This window comes from Bombus vosnesenskii, unplaced genomic scaffold, assembly GCF_011952255.1.
Source record: "Bombus vosnesenskii isolate JDL3184/JDL3185 unplaced genomic scaffold, Bvos_JDL3184-5_v1.1 scf7180000013263, whole genome shotgun sequence".
In the NCBI taxonomy this organism is placed as follows: Eukaryota; Metazoa; Arthropoda; class Insecta; order Hymenoptera; family Apidae; genus Bombus; species Bombus vosnesenskii.
In genome coordinates, this window is record NW_022882923.1 from 44360 (window position 1) to 58706 (window position 14347).

General features: G+C 31.9%; 1 protein-coding gene across 2 annotated transcripts; it reads right to left on the reverse strand.

Annotated features, from left to right (window-relative positions):
- Positions 1 to 8979: 8979 nt before the first annotated feature.
- Positions 8980 to 14310, reverse strand: LOC117231180 (claspin). Of its 2 annotated transcripts, none has more exons than XM_033489349.1 (7): positions 13129 to 14310; positions 12890 to 13072; positions 12581 to 12786; positions 9911 to 12492; positions 9689 to 9822; positions 9405 to 9617; positions 8980 to 9330 (listed from the first exon to the last, which is right to left on the reverse strand). In XM_033489349.1, the coding sequence occupies exons 1-7, from the start codon at positions 13819 to 13821 to the stop codon at positions 9169 to 9171; spliced, it is 4173 nt and encodes a 1390-aa protein (XP_033345240.1). In that variant the 5' UTR covers positions 13822 to 14310; the 3' UTR covers positions 8980 to 9168. The 2 variants fall into 2 exon arrangements, with proteins under 2 accessions (XP_033345240.1, XP_033345249.1); XM_033489358.1 differs by having other exon boundaries at positions 13141 to 14308.
- Between the last annotated feature and the right edge of the window lie 37 nt (positions 14311 to 14347).

Consider the following 14347-nt stretch of genomic DNA (forward strand, 5'->3'; position numbering starts at 1 on the left):
GTATATCTCCTACGCCGCTGTACCGTGGCCTCTCCACTGGAGAACGATGTCGTTCCTGTCGATTCTTTAATAGAGAATGCTACCCTTTAAACGGATCCCTTCCCCAACGTTATTTCCTTCCGACGAGCTTTCTTCGAGCCTGCACGGATTCAATATGGTGAATTTATTGGAGGTTAGGTTGATGGCGAGTCGATTGGCTGTGTTCGTGGAAATGCATGGTTTTGGGGAACGTACTGGCGCAAAAGTGAGATTTAATTGTTTAGATAAATAATTGTTAGCCCGTTAGAATGTTATAGCGTTGAATACGAGAATGTTAGGATACTGTATGACATTAGAATGTTAGAATGTTATGGAATACTAGTATGTTAGAAGGTTAGAATGTTAGAATGTTATGGAATATTAGAATGTTAGAATGTCGTAGAATGTTAGGAGGTTAGAATGTCAGAATGTTATAGAATATGAGAATGTTAGAATGTTATAGCATATTAGAATGTTAAAACGTTATAGAATATCGGAAGGTTAAAACGTTATAGAATATCGGAATATTAGAATGTTAGAATGTTATAGAATGTTAGAATGTCGTAGAATGTTAAGAAGGTTAGAATGTTAGAATGTTATAGGATATTAGAATGTTAGAATGTTATGGAATGTTAAAATGTTAAAACGTTATAGAACATCGGAATGTTACAATGTTATAGGATGTTAGAATATTAAAACGTTATAGAATATCGGAAGGTTAAAACGTTATAGAATAACGGAATGTTAGAATGTTATAGGAGATTAGAATGTTAGAATGTTATAGAGTGTTAGAATGTCGTAGAATGTTAGAAGGTTAGAATGTTAGAATGTTATAGGATATTAGAATGTTAGAATGTTATGGAATATTAAAATGTTAAAACGTTATAAAATATCGAAATGTTAGAATGTTATAAGAATATTAGAACGTTAAAACAGTATAGAACATCGGAATGTTACAATGTTATAGGATATTAGAATATTAAAACGTTATAGAATATCGGAATGTTAGAATATTATAAAGTGTTAGAATGTCGTAGAATGTTAGAAGGTTAGAATGTTAGAATGTTATAGGATATTAGAATGTTAGAATGTTGTGGAATATTAAAATGTTGAAACGTTATAAAATATCGGAATGTTAGAATATTATAGAATATTAGAACGTTAAAACGTTATAAAATATCGGAATGTTAGAATGTTATAAGAATATTAGAACGTTAAAACATTATAGGACGTCGGAATGTTACAATGTTATAGGATATTAGAATATTAAAACGTTATAGAATATCGGAATGTTAGAATATTATAGAGTGTTTGAATGTCGTAGAATGTTAGAAGGTTAGAATGTTAGAATGTTATAGGATATTAGAATGTTAGAATGTTATGGAATATTAAAATGTTAAAACGTTATAAAATATCGGAATGTTAGAATGTTAGATATAGTTACTAGAATATTGAAATTAGATAGATTGTTGTGTTATTAATATTGTTATGTGACTGTTAAGCAATTAGTAGATCCGTCTGCAACCTTCTTTTTATTCACATGCGGTTCTTTTCAATTTTCCGTATTTTAAAGTCTCCTAAAATTCTTGAATGCTCTTCCAAGTTTCTAGGATATCATCCAATAGTTTTTATCGATACCTATATTATATTACGTTACCTTAACTTTTTTAAGCAGACCAAAATTTTAAACAAGGACATGGAGAAAATGAAAAATTACTTGAAACATTGGTCGAAAACGACCCAATATGCAAATGAAAGGTGAAGTTAGGAAATGAGACCTGTGCACGTTGCACCAAACTGAAAATTTAGTGGCTCTGACTTTTTAAATAGCTGAAATAATTAAAAACTTTTACACTAATAAATCCATTTTGTTCTCTTGAGATAAACACCGCGACGTTTCACAGACTTGGTTTTACGTTTCTATGAAGGTGCACTGTTGTAAAAAACACGTTTGCAAAAGAAAGACACTTTCCGGACAACCTAATATCTAAATAATAGGTATCGACCTACTGTATAGATTGCTGTAAAATTAAGAGAATTATAAATGAGAAACTATTGATTTTGAAAAATTAACGATATAAGATGTCCAAAGTTTACAATGAAAGATTTGTTCGACGCTAGATACCATTAATAGATTGAGATAAATTATTGAACCTACATAGTGAACCATTCACGACACTTTTTGAGTTCGTCATTCTTATTTCTATTCTCTATCTTGTTCAAATAGAAATTATTAATGGCATTTATAAATACGCGTTGAAATGAAGTAGCCTAAGATCGAATAACCCGATTCAAATTTAATACGTTTCGATTCGATATACATTTATCGAATTATATAGGTGCCATTTTCTTCCACAACCTTTCTCCATCTTTCACGCAATTTGAATATTTCATGCTTCTAGAACCTCTCAGGTTTTTCGGTGAGAAACATTTCAATATGATCTTTCGTGTCGACAAAATTCCTGAAAAATCGGAACGAACCTTCCGAGGGCAACTTAATATTATTCGGTCATTTGTAGAACGATTTTTCCGAGATTTTCTTTTTTCTCGGCGTGTCAATGAAACTCGTTATGTGTGAAAGACAATTTAGCGTGAATGGCCGCCAGCGACAAAGACCAAAATTAATTATTCATTTTCTCATTTCATCGGTGTTTTGCCATTGAGTCAACTTGACGCACGAGGAACGCGTTTAACTGCGAAAATGAGAAACGAAGAGACGAGTGAAGTACGAGCAATTTCATAAAACTTAGGAAACGTTAAAACGTGAAAGAAACGTTAAAACGTTCGAACCAATTAATCGTCAAAATTATCCATCGGTAAGGACAACAACTTTACGGCGATTTCGTTGATTGTCGATTGTCGTTGGTCTGGCGAACGTCTTGACGAGACCTCAACTGGCTCTCGTGCAATTACAGTAGCCGATTGTCCGGCCTGAACGGTTCCCAAGGGTGAGGATTAACTGGCAAAATCGGCTGAAGCCTCTACACGTTCACACGTAAGTCCATTGACGTCGACATGGAAACGCGGCCTCGTTGCATGGTGAATCCATCAGCAACGTAAAATTATTTATGACGATTAATTGAACATACTCCGCAGCTAATTTAGTAAGAAGATCAAGAGATTACGATGCGGTCACGGAATCACTGGCTGCCGCCACTTTTATTTCGCTTTTTATGTATAGCTACGTATTTCAGATGTTGATGCTGTAATACAGTTAATAAATTTTTAACAAAGAGAATGATCTGAAGAGTTTTTATTTTCGTTTCTTTTTTTTTTTTTTTTTTTTGGTTAAGAATATAGTACCATTGTTTTCTAGTAATTATGATTAGGTATGGGATTAGCCTATGCAAAAGAAAACGGGAGGTGATCCTTTAGCCGCAAAGCAAGAGGAGTGTGAAATAAAAAAAAAAAAAAAAATGAAAAACAAGGAATGGGTAATTATATTTTAAATATAATTCGCTCTGTTATCCCTTTTTGTCGTCTTTTTTTTTTCTTAAGGATAGAATTACTCGATTTTGCGTAGAGAAATTACCTACTTATATTTGTCATTTGGAAAAAATTCCAAACTCCGGTAATGAACTATGTATAAATGTTATTTTTTACGAAGATTTTATTGGCGAAGCGTGTAAATATTGAATAAAATTTGAATCCCATCGTTATTTAAAATTGATAGGTAAATCTGCTTATAAAACAGTTCCAAAATTATACCGATGAAATAATCAATATTTTTATATATGTAATTTGTTTGAAACGAAACATATCTCTGTGTTACTTCTCTCATTTCATTTATTCCCTATAATCTTTAATGCTCTCGTAACACTTCGCCGCGTAATTCATTTTGGACGCAACGTGGACAAATCATTCTTCTAATCTCGTCGTTACAAAGACTGCTGATGTTTCCGCGTTAAGAAAAAAAGAATTTTAAACACCAGAAAATACATATAATATACAAAAATACACAGAATATTCAAACTTACATCTACCAGTTAAAAGTTGCAAATTGTGAGTGTGAGAATAACTTATTTTAGCTTTTCAAACAATCTAATTAACTACTAATTAATCTGCCAAATAAATGTAACTAATCAATAAAACAATATATTTTTAACATTTATTCTGCCCTTAAATTTGTCAAAATGGTAAGCGTCGGAAATCCGTAGCTGGTAAATGTTCAAAACTTTGCTTCTATCGAAAATTTATTTATCGATGCTTTAAGACAACATAGCTAGTTCAAACGTTTTCCACTTTTCCATTTGCTTTCCACTTCGTCCCATTTCGTTCATCCTTTAAAACACTTTGTCTGCCACGTCGAAATCACATGTTTCGCTGAGGACGCCACGGGAGTATTTTTATTATTCAAAGAATATAATGGCAAAATAATAATAAATTGATGATGCAAGACAACATTCTTCCCCAATGGACCGTTTATTTTATTGGCGGTCACGAGTGACCACAATAGCGCCTTGGTGACAGTTTGATAGCGACATATTATAACAAGGTTTCGTTTATTTCAACAAACCATTCGCACACGTTATTTCGTCGTAAACAAAACGTGCAGAATATATTGTTGAAACGTGCAGAAGATATTAGTAAACAGTATTTGCTCATTCTATATGTCGGAGATGAAAGGACACCGGAGCCTTCCCTCTGGAACCTCGCGAAAATCTGTAAAATCGTAATTAAAGTTCACAGTCGTAATTAAACAATTTGCCGTCATCCTGCCCAATTGTACTTGTTTGCGATTTGTGATAATAAACTTGGGCCCAAGGCGACCATCAACCGCCGAACGTAGCCGCTGTCAACGGGACGGGCGCTTCGTCTAACAAAGGTGTGGAATTATAGTATGACCCTCATTAGAAGAAATACCCATAGAGGTACTTTTTTTTTATTTATTTATTAAAATTACAATCAATTCTCGCGTTGAGAATTTTCAATAATTTTTCTGGCGTGGCGCAGTGACATGGCTGATTATTTATAATAAGTTAGTACTTATTATAGATAAGTATGTCGGAGGTGACAGGACACCGGAGCCTTCCCTCTGGAACCTCGCGAAAATCTGTAAAATCGTAATTAAAGTTCACAGTCGTAATTAAACAATTTGCCGTCATCCTGCCCAATTGTACTTGTTTGCGATTTGTGATAATAAACTTGGGCCCAAGGCGACCATCAGTCGCCGAACGAAGATCCAAAATTCTCAACAAAAACGTTAAACAGTTAGGATCAAAAATTGCTAAGAATCGGACCAAAAAGGTGACCACCTATTGTCCAGATTGTATTGATGAGCCACATTTATGTTTAAAGTATTTTAACACAGTGCACCGTTAGATGCAAGATTTGTTCTCATTTTTTTTTTTTATCGATGTTCCAATGAAAATGTTTAATCGTTCAATGGGGCACTTTTTATTTCAAAGTATCTTCTATTTATCGGTTATATTCAAAATATCTTAACTGTCAATTTTCATTCAATTTTTACAATTGTAAGAAGTTCAAGCGCTCCGGTCACCAATGACCGTGGCACTCAAAGTATTAAATGTTTCTTAATTAAGAATAAACGACCGGCATCCGTTCGATATCATTCTTCGTGCCAATGTTTATATGAAAACATATATGAAAATTTATACGAAACATCGAAAACACGCGAATCGATCGCGTATTTGCACGGGGGAATAAGTTTCAAAATTTCATGCCGGACGCAATCATTCTATTGGCTGAAGGTACGAAAACAAATGGCAAATGATCCATTATTACGTGCAAACATCGCGTGGACTAATACCGCTTGCGGTAGCCATAAAATATAGGTATTAACGTGGAATAAGTCGGTCGATACGGATTTGCCATGATTATTTGATACTCCGTGAAACATTTTACCACGTGTTGCACTCTCCGCTGCCGACTACGTATGCATGAACGTCTGAAAACACCGTGACGCGTTCGATACTCGAATTACAGAGCGCTAAAACCTCGCTTCTCCATATTCTGCTCACATATACAGGCACCCGAATGGAATGGGTTACCCTATACGCGAAAATCTGCTTGATAATAGTTCAACATTTCCCGTTACTCGCTTCTATAACACTGTTTACTTTTTGATCATGTACCGTGTTTCATTATTTTTGTAAAAGAATTCAAGCTTTTTGTTCATTTAATTTATATAGAAGCTGAAAAGTCATTATCTTGTATCTTGGAATATTCAAATACGGATTTCAGAAAGTTTTGCTATTCGAGGCCACGTTCGATCGAAGAATTAATACGTGCATTAGACTGAGACGTTCCGCATAGCAGAAATTAACAATTATTTTTTAGCCTGAACACTATATCTGCCCAACTTTGCCAAGTAATAAAGAATCTTAATTTACCGTGACGTTCTCTAACAAAAAAACTCGTGTTTCTCGTGTACCTTTTTAATGAAGCGTTCATAAATTTCTGTTTATCTAATATTCTTTTCTTATTTTTACTTATACATGAGGGAAAAGTGCAAAATATCTTGTATAATCATATTTTCCCTTACGCTCGATCTTCTTTTAATGTACATTAACCCTGTATAAATCTCTGACTCAACCAATTGTGTAATTAATCCAAGTCTGTACAAAAAAACACTTTCATGTTTATATTCAATAAACTACTTTCCAAAGATCTTCATACTTCATACTTTTAGAACGATTAGTATATAATACAAAATATTATGTTTTACGCGTTAGGAACCAATAGAATGCAATAAAATACAATACCAATTCCAGTTCGACGTATTACCATAAATAATTAATATCACATTAGCCAACCAATTCTTCCCACCTACAAAATCATCCAAATTTAATATGTAACCAGTTTCTACAACCTCTTAAAACATTCACCTGCACTTCATAAAATATACATCCAGTCCTCTTTACATTAACAAAAACTTCAAATCTCTCAAAAGAAAATCGACGAAATCTTTTCTGAAGTATTTTCTTCCATAAATTCATATACTGTATTCCTAACCTAATATACGAGTGTCCTCAAAACACGTGTAAAGTGTAGGAGGGACGAAGAAGGAGAAGAGGAGTCGAAGGAGGAAAGGAGAGGAAAGGAGAGTAATGCGACTTCCAGGACAGGCAACCTTTTTGCCTGCACGGATGTCGACGAGTGGCTCCCGCATCCGCCGGTATGGAAGGGGCGAGAGGACGGCTCTACATATTTGATGCGATTTTAATGTCTCTGCCCGGCATATCCGCGTTCTGTGCACCAATAGCAACATGAACAGCAGGCCGCCGCACGAGGCACCACTGACTGCCGTGATGCTGTAATCGGCTTACGCAACAAGCCACCCTTATCCCGAGTTCTCAGCGCAGCGCTCTTGCCTCGCCTCGAACTACGTCCTCCAGCCTCTTGCTTCGACGCTCAGTACCCGTTACTCTGCGGTTTGGCTCTATATGTGATCTTCTTCCCTGCTTACTTTATACCACGCTTAAAATATATATAAGTATCTTTGTTTCCCTTTTTGGAAAAAGTCCACCTGCCATTTCAGCGCAGTCACTCGTGCATTTTCCTTTTCATTCGTTTTTCATTTGCGTTTAGTTTTCTTCCTCCGTTTATTTAGCTGTTTTTTTACGGCCCCTTTTTAAAGAGAGAAGAGCGGAAATATTAAGTAGCTGCTCGGTAAGTAAAGAAGTGGAGAATTTTCAGGATTACGAATGCGAGGATTTTTCGCGTTCAAGAAATTACTAGTTTTCTCAGATGCTAATGATTGCTCTGTAATATTTTGTTTGTAAGAAAAGCAGTAGTTGAAAAGGTAGTTTTGAGGATTACAAATGGTTTTTCATTTCAGCGGTTTAGTAGTTTTCTCTGATGATAATATAATTGTTCTGTAATTTTTTATTTGTAAGAAAATATGTATTATATTGGAATGTTTTGTTATTTAGAATATTTATAATGTTTATAATCTTGATAGAAAAGATTGATAAATAAAACTGTGAATTCGGACAATTAATATTAAGCTATTGTAATTTGTAAAGATTATACAGAAATGAATTCCTATGTTACCGATTTATAAATTTATGTTCATGATTATTATATTGCGAAGCAAATGATAATGGCGATATGAAATATTACGTGTTAATTATTCAATTAGGTATTTTAGTTTTGATAGAAAATTATGATAAATGATTCTGTGAATTTAATATTACCTACTAAGTTGTTTACGATTTGTATTTTATCATTTTATGCTGTGATCAATTATGCTTTCTATTTTCAATTTATTTCTACATAATTATTTACAGAATTGTATTATTAAACATTAGGATTTTATTTCGGATTTTTAGGACTTTTGATCGATTTATGTCCTTTTTACATCAAATACTTTTTATATTTAAACAAAATATTGGAACAGAAATACGGCAAAATGAAGAAATATACACATAGATCAAAATTCTTTGGTAAAAAATCAAATTAAATAGATGTCGTCGATATATCGTCGATACAGAAATTGAGAAATAAAATAAATGTCAATGATATCAACTAAATATCCCTTTGAAACGAAACGATTTAGATGAACAGACTGTATGTTTCATACTGTATGAGAAAGTTGCCCTAGGCATGGTCGCACATTATTGGCTTGAATTACATTAAACAAACATTTGATATATTGTTCTACCTCTTTTTAGCAATGTTTTTTTAAATACATATATAGACATGTGCAATTTTAACGTCAAACTTTTTCACTTTTATATATTTCTTTTCCGACGTAGTAAGCAACTAAAATATCAAATTAAACAATTATGCTTTAATTAAACAAATTAAACAAATTCTCTTAACGAAAGTATTTGTCCTGTATCGAGAACTAGTTAATGGGTTTATTGTAAAAATTGTATTATATTTGTTCATTTGTAATTGTTTTATTTGTCAAAAATATTATCGAAATTCCATCACATTTATCAGTCTTCAGTTATTTCTATTACCCTGTCTGCTATTACATAACATAATTAATACTTTAGTTTTATAACAAGTATTTCTTTATTTCTAAAAATATGTCTATACATATAGAAAAAAAACAAATATATAATAAAATTATACAAATCTTTATAACAGTCTGCATATTACTTATCTATTAGTTACATATATGTGTATATATAAAAATAAACATTAAATTAATAAACTATTAATTCTATTTTTACGATTTCATTTGTTTGAGGCATTATCATTTATCGAATCAATATTCGTAAACACAAAATTTTTTGCCTTTATTGATGAGAGTGGTCCTTTATTTCGTTTAGCTAAAGTAGCTAAACGCGTTAACGCTTCTTCTCCTCTGGCAAGAAACGAACGTTTTTGCATGACATTCTAGAAAATTTATATAAATTATAATCAGCTCTATGTATTCTAGTTGTCAGTGAACATGTTTTTAAAAAACTTACATATATCGTACGCGATGTTCCATCCAATCTTGAAGTGTTTAACATTTCCGCAACAGTATGAGATACTTTTGGTTCCGTTTTGGAATCAAGTGCTTCTACCAACGTATTTTCTTTTTCTAATTCGTTAATTCGTCTTTTCTTTAAAATCTTCAAGCCAAATTTAAATATTTGACTGCTATTTAATTCATTTTCGATTTCGGTGTCTATATTTTTCTGCAAATTGACAATATATCAAATAAGAAGATACGATTCTAAATGATCACAAATTTTCTAATTTATCTTACTGCGTTTGCTGCCAAAAATGCCTCTCTTTCGAATCTCATCTTACGCCACTTTTCTTGGTCTTCGTCATCAGATACGTCTACCCAACCGTCTTTACCTTCTAATAGTTGAACGTCATTGTTATCATCTTGCTTGCCTGAAAGAAAGAATAGAAGGCTAATAATTACTATCATTGATGTAAATTGATGCAAAGAAATAAAGATGGATTTCGATTTTTTAGATACCTATATTTCTCCATCTGAATTTCCTCTCGCGTGTGCTTTCACTGAACAGATCTCCATCCTCGAATAGCATCTCTTGAAGCATTCTTACTTCTTTTTTATCTTCATCTAACATCTGTTTCATATGAAGTTTTCCTAATTGATTCTTAACTTGTGTTTCATCAATTTCTTCATTGTCTCCATCTTCTAATTCCAATTTATCCAGATCTTGTTCATCTTCGTCAGCAGATACATCACAATCACTTTCACTAAGTTCGGCTTCTTCTTCCAAGAATTTAGCTGCATATTGTCTTATTTCTTTCTTTGGAACAATGACTTCGTTTTCCTCTGAGTCATAATCTACAAATTTTTCATCCTCATCATCATCTTCTTCTTCTTCTTCTTCTTCATTATTACTGCTTATTGCAGAATTGTTTTCATCTTCGTCGTCAGATACATTTAACTTCCTAACTTTTTTCAATCGCATCTTCATTTCTTCTTCAACTGAATCATCTTCATCAGAAGATAAAATGCGTAACTTGTTCCAAGATGCTGTTTCCTTCCTTAAGTGTTGACTATTTTTTTCCTCTGTTTCAGTGGTTGATGAATCTTTTTCATTAGGTGCTTGTGTATTCTGAAGTATTCTGTGTGTGATATCAATTGACTCTTTATCATTATTTGATTGAGAACTAAATGTTCCTGAACATAATTCTAATAATTGTGATTCGCTTACATTAGGTTCTTTTGCGAAATTCAATTGAATCTTATCTTCTGGAAATTTACCTGAAGAGATTTCCATGAGTTCTTCATCCAGTACATCACCTTGAACGGCAAATAACTTCTTTTGTGATACGCCTCGTTTTATTTGAGGCGATTCTGGAGTTTGTATAACTTCTGTCAAAGTAGGATCAATAAACAACAATTTCTCTTCTGTTGTTAACTCTTTATCTTCCTCCAAGTGTACATTTAATGCAGTTAATTGTGTTATAGGAGAAATGAAATCAAAGGAGTTGCTTTTAGATTGTGGTGTTTGGTTTATTTGATATTTTGGATCACTTCCTACATGTACTTGAGATACTGGAATACTTTCATTATTGCTTAACTCATTTTCTTTAATGCTTTTACCAAACATATCATCTAATTTAATTTGAGAAAAAGAAGTTGGCTGTTCTTTACTATTTTTATCATTTTCAATAACCGAAGATTTTGAATCATCTTCTACTGGTTTTACAATCCTCTTAAATGTTTTACATTTTGCAGGTACATCATTGCTATCACAAGTACTATTCTCATTTTCATTTTCCGAATCAAGTCTTTCAGATTTTTCATCTTCCTCTGAACTTTCTTGTACTTCATGTTCATCTTCATCTTCATCCTCATCTTCGATTTCATCGCTATCGTTTATTTCATCCCCACTGACTTCAGCTTCATCTTCTACAAAGGCACTTTTTTTCTTCTTCTTTTTTTCTATTTTTGTATAGACATCATCTTCTTCTACGTCATCCTCCTCGCTTATATGAGGTTCTATATTTGGGGAATATGGTTCATTAAAAGTATCTTCTTCATTTATAGATTCATTCCACTCAATTTCTTGTTCTTTCATTTCTTGTTCTCTCTGTTTCCACTCTTCGTTGCGTTTTATTGCCATTCTACGTTTCAACTCTTCTTTTAAGCGTATTAATTTTGCACCAGGTTTCTCTAATTTAGGATCTTTATTTTCTATGTATGGTAATCTATATGGGAGCGTTTCTTTAATGATTGATAGTCCACCATTTGGAGTTTCTTTTATTTGTGTTGTTATAATTTTAGATATGTTTTTAACAGGTCGATCGGGTTTAGAATGCTTTTTTACAAATCGATTTATCAAACCATGTATTCCTTTCTTAGCTGATGTAATATCATCTGCCAAGTCGATAATCTGCCCCGGAATACCTCGTAATTTAGGTTTTAAACTTCTTATATCCTGTAAATGTTTTATTCTATTTGGCGAATCCAGGTCATCTAAGTCATCCAAGTTAAGCGGTGGAAAATCATATTCGTCATATTCATCAGATTCATTCGTAGTTATTCCAAAAGGATCTTTTGCAATTTTCGCATTATCATTTAGAATTTCTAAACTATGTTCATCATTATCAATGCATATGCTTTTTCCCTTGTGCTCATTTTGACTTATATCTTTTTGTAATAAACCATCTATTTTTTCATTTGCAACTGTTTCTGAAATTTTTGCTTCAGTCTTATCCTCTATACTAGATTTACAATGTGTTTCTATTGTTTGTACTGAATTAGTTGCATTTTTTTCTGTTCCATTACTTGCTATTATCTTATTACATTCAATGTCTTCTGCTTCTGCTAAAGTTTCATTCTCTACTTCCATTGTGTTTCTATTATCTTCTTCTTCATTATCTTCTTCATTATTTTTTGTAGTAGATAAATCATCATCAAATAACTTTCGTGAAACATTATCTTTTTTAACATCTTCTGTACATTGTATGTTTATATGCCCTTTATCTGTATTTTCTTTATTATTTTCTGTACTCTCTTCTTCTGAATCAGAAGATTTATAAAATATTTCTGCTTCTTTCTCTTTTTCCTTCAAAATTTCACTGTTTGATAAAAATATTTTCATTATCTTCATTATTATGTTCAATGAAAACATAATAATATTCAACATTAAATTTTAGAAATGCTTACCTAACAATACCAGAAAACTCTTTCAGTTTAGATGCCACTGTAGGTACTGGAAAAGATGAAATTACCTTCCTTCTTTCTAGAAATTCTTGTATTGTTCGTTGTTTTGGATTATGATATGGTAATGAAATTTCTGTTTCTCGTACTAAACGTTGAGTTTCACTTTGTATTTGTTTCATAGCTTCTTCTTTAGAAGCTCTTAATGAAACCTGCAATGCAATATTATTTTTACTAAGTTTAACTATCTAACATGTGCAGAGTAAGATATATATATATATACAATTTAATCGCTAAAACCTTTCAACAACTTACTTTCCTTGGTTTAAGTTTAGGATCTTTTTTTTTATGTTTTTCAGTTGTTTTACTTTGTCTTACAGGACTTGATGGTTCGTCTGATTCTTCTCTTTCTTCGTCTGATTCTTCTCTTTCTTCGTCTGATTCTTCTCTTTCTTTATCTGATTCTAAATCTACTAGATCTTGAAGCCTGCTTTTCATCTGTGGAAATAATTATTTAATAATTGAATTATATATTTGTTATAATTATTACTCACATTATTTACAACCTTTATCCCATTTGAAGCAGTTTTTTCAGTATCAATAACATGAATAGTATTAGATGTATCATCAGAGTCACTATCAATGAGTTTCATAGTACTGCTTTTATTTAAATTCTTTGTGGACATATTGTCGTGCTTAGAATTAGAAATTTCATCTTCATCATCTATAACATTCTTTTTCTTGGATTTAGAAGTAAATATATTTTCTTCTTCTGAGTCACTATCTATTATGCTGAATAATCTACTATGAATATTGTTGTTTTTAAGTTTATCATCTTTTTGGTCAGGTGTTTTATCTTTATCTTTTATGCTTCTATTAAGCATATCAGTATTGATGTCAGAATTATTATTAACTTGACTTTTGGATTCATCATTTTTTTGCTCTGACTCACAATCTTTTTCTTTTACAAATTTATTTAATATAAAGTCACTATTGTCAACATTACTTTCAGAGTAATTAGTTTCATTTTCATGTTTATCATTTTTGTGAGCACGTTCCTGATTTTCTTCTCTTAAAGTTTCATTAAATATATTTTCTTTTTCAATATCAGAACAGTTTTTGATTTCCAAACATTTGTTTTTCTGTTCTTCTGTGTACTGTTCTGATTGTTCAGTAATTTCAGATTCTCTAAATTCAAGTTGTACATGACATTCATTGTTGTTATCCAAATCCTTATTTTCACTCATTGTTCAAATTCCTAATTTCTTATTATATTCTTAAAACTTTTGTACTTTTCTTTACTAGCTTTTACTATAATGACAATTTTGTATTTAACGCATGTATTACTATCTACAATAAAATTATTAAATCACAATATAATAGCTGTCATCCTTTTTAAATTGTTCCTCTAAAAATATAATTGTTTGTTATTATTTAGTTAAGAGAGAGAGAGAGAGAGAAAGAGAGAGAAAGGGATTATTTTCCTCATCCTCAAATTTACAAGAACACAATATATTAAAATTATTTACAACTTATCACAAAACACAATTACTAACTAGTTCTATTGGTTCTACTTACTATGGTCAACAAATTTGGCGCGAAAGAGCTAAGCTAGATTCGATGTTTCATCTTAAATTACCAGTCCCAGATGGCAGCAATGTTGTTTGTCATTCAGGAATTTTGTTTTTCATACTAGCTCTTTTTATCCTTTTGTTCGGATAATATTACACATTACATTGATGTATCTATCATCTTTCGAAATTTATTTAAATA

Coding starts and splice junctions, on each gene's coding strand:
- LOC117231180 (XM_033489349.1), bottom strand. CDS start 13,821: ATGAGTGAAAATAAGGATTTGGATAACAACAATGAATGTCATGTACAA. Junction 12,493..12,580: donor GAGTTTTCTGGTATTGTTAG/GTAAGCATTTCT, acceptor TTTATCAAACAG/TGAAATTTTGAAGGAAAAAG. Junction 9,331..9,404: donor GAACATCGCGTACGATATAT/GTAAGTTTTTTA, acceptor TAAATTTTCTAG/AATGTCATGCAAAAACGTTC.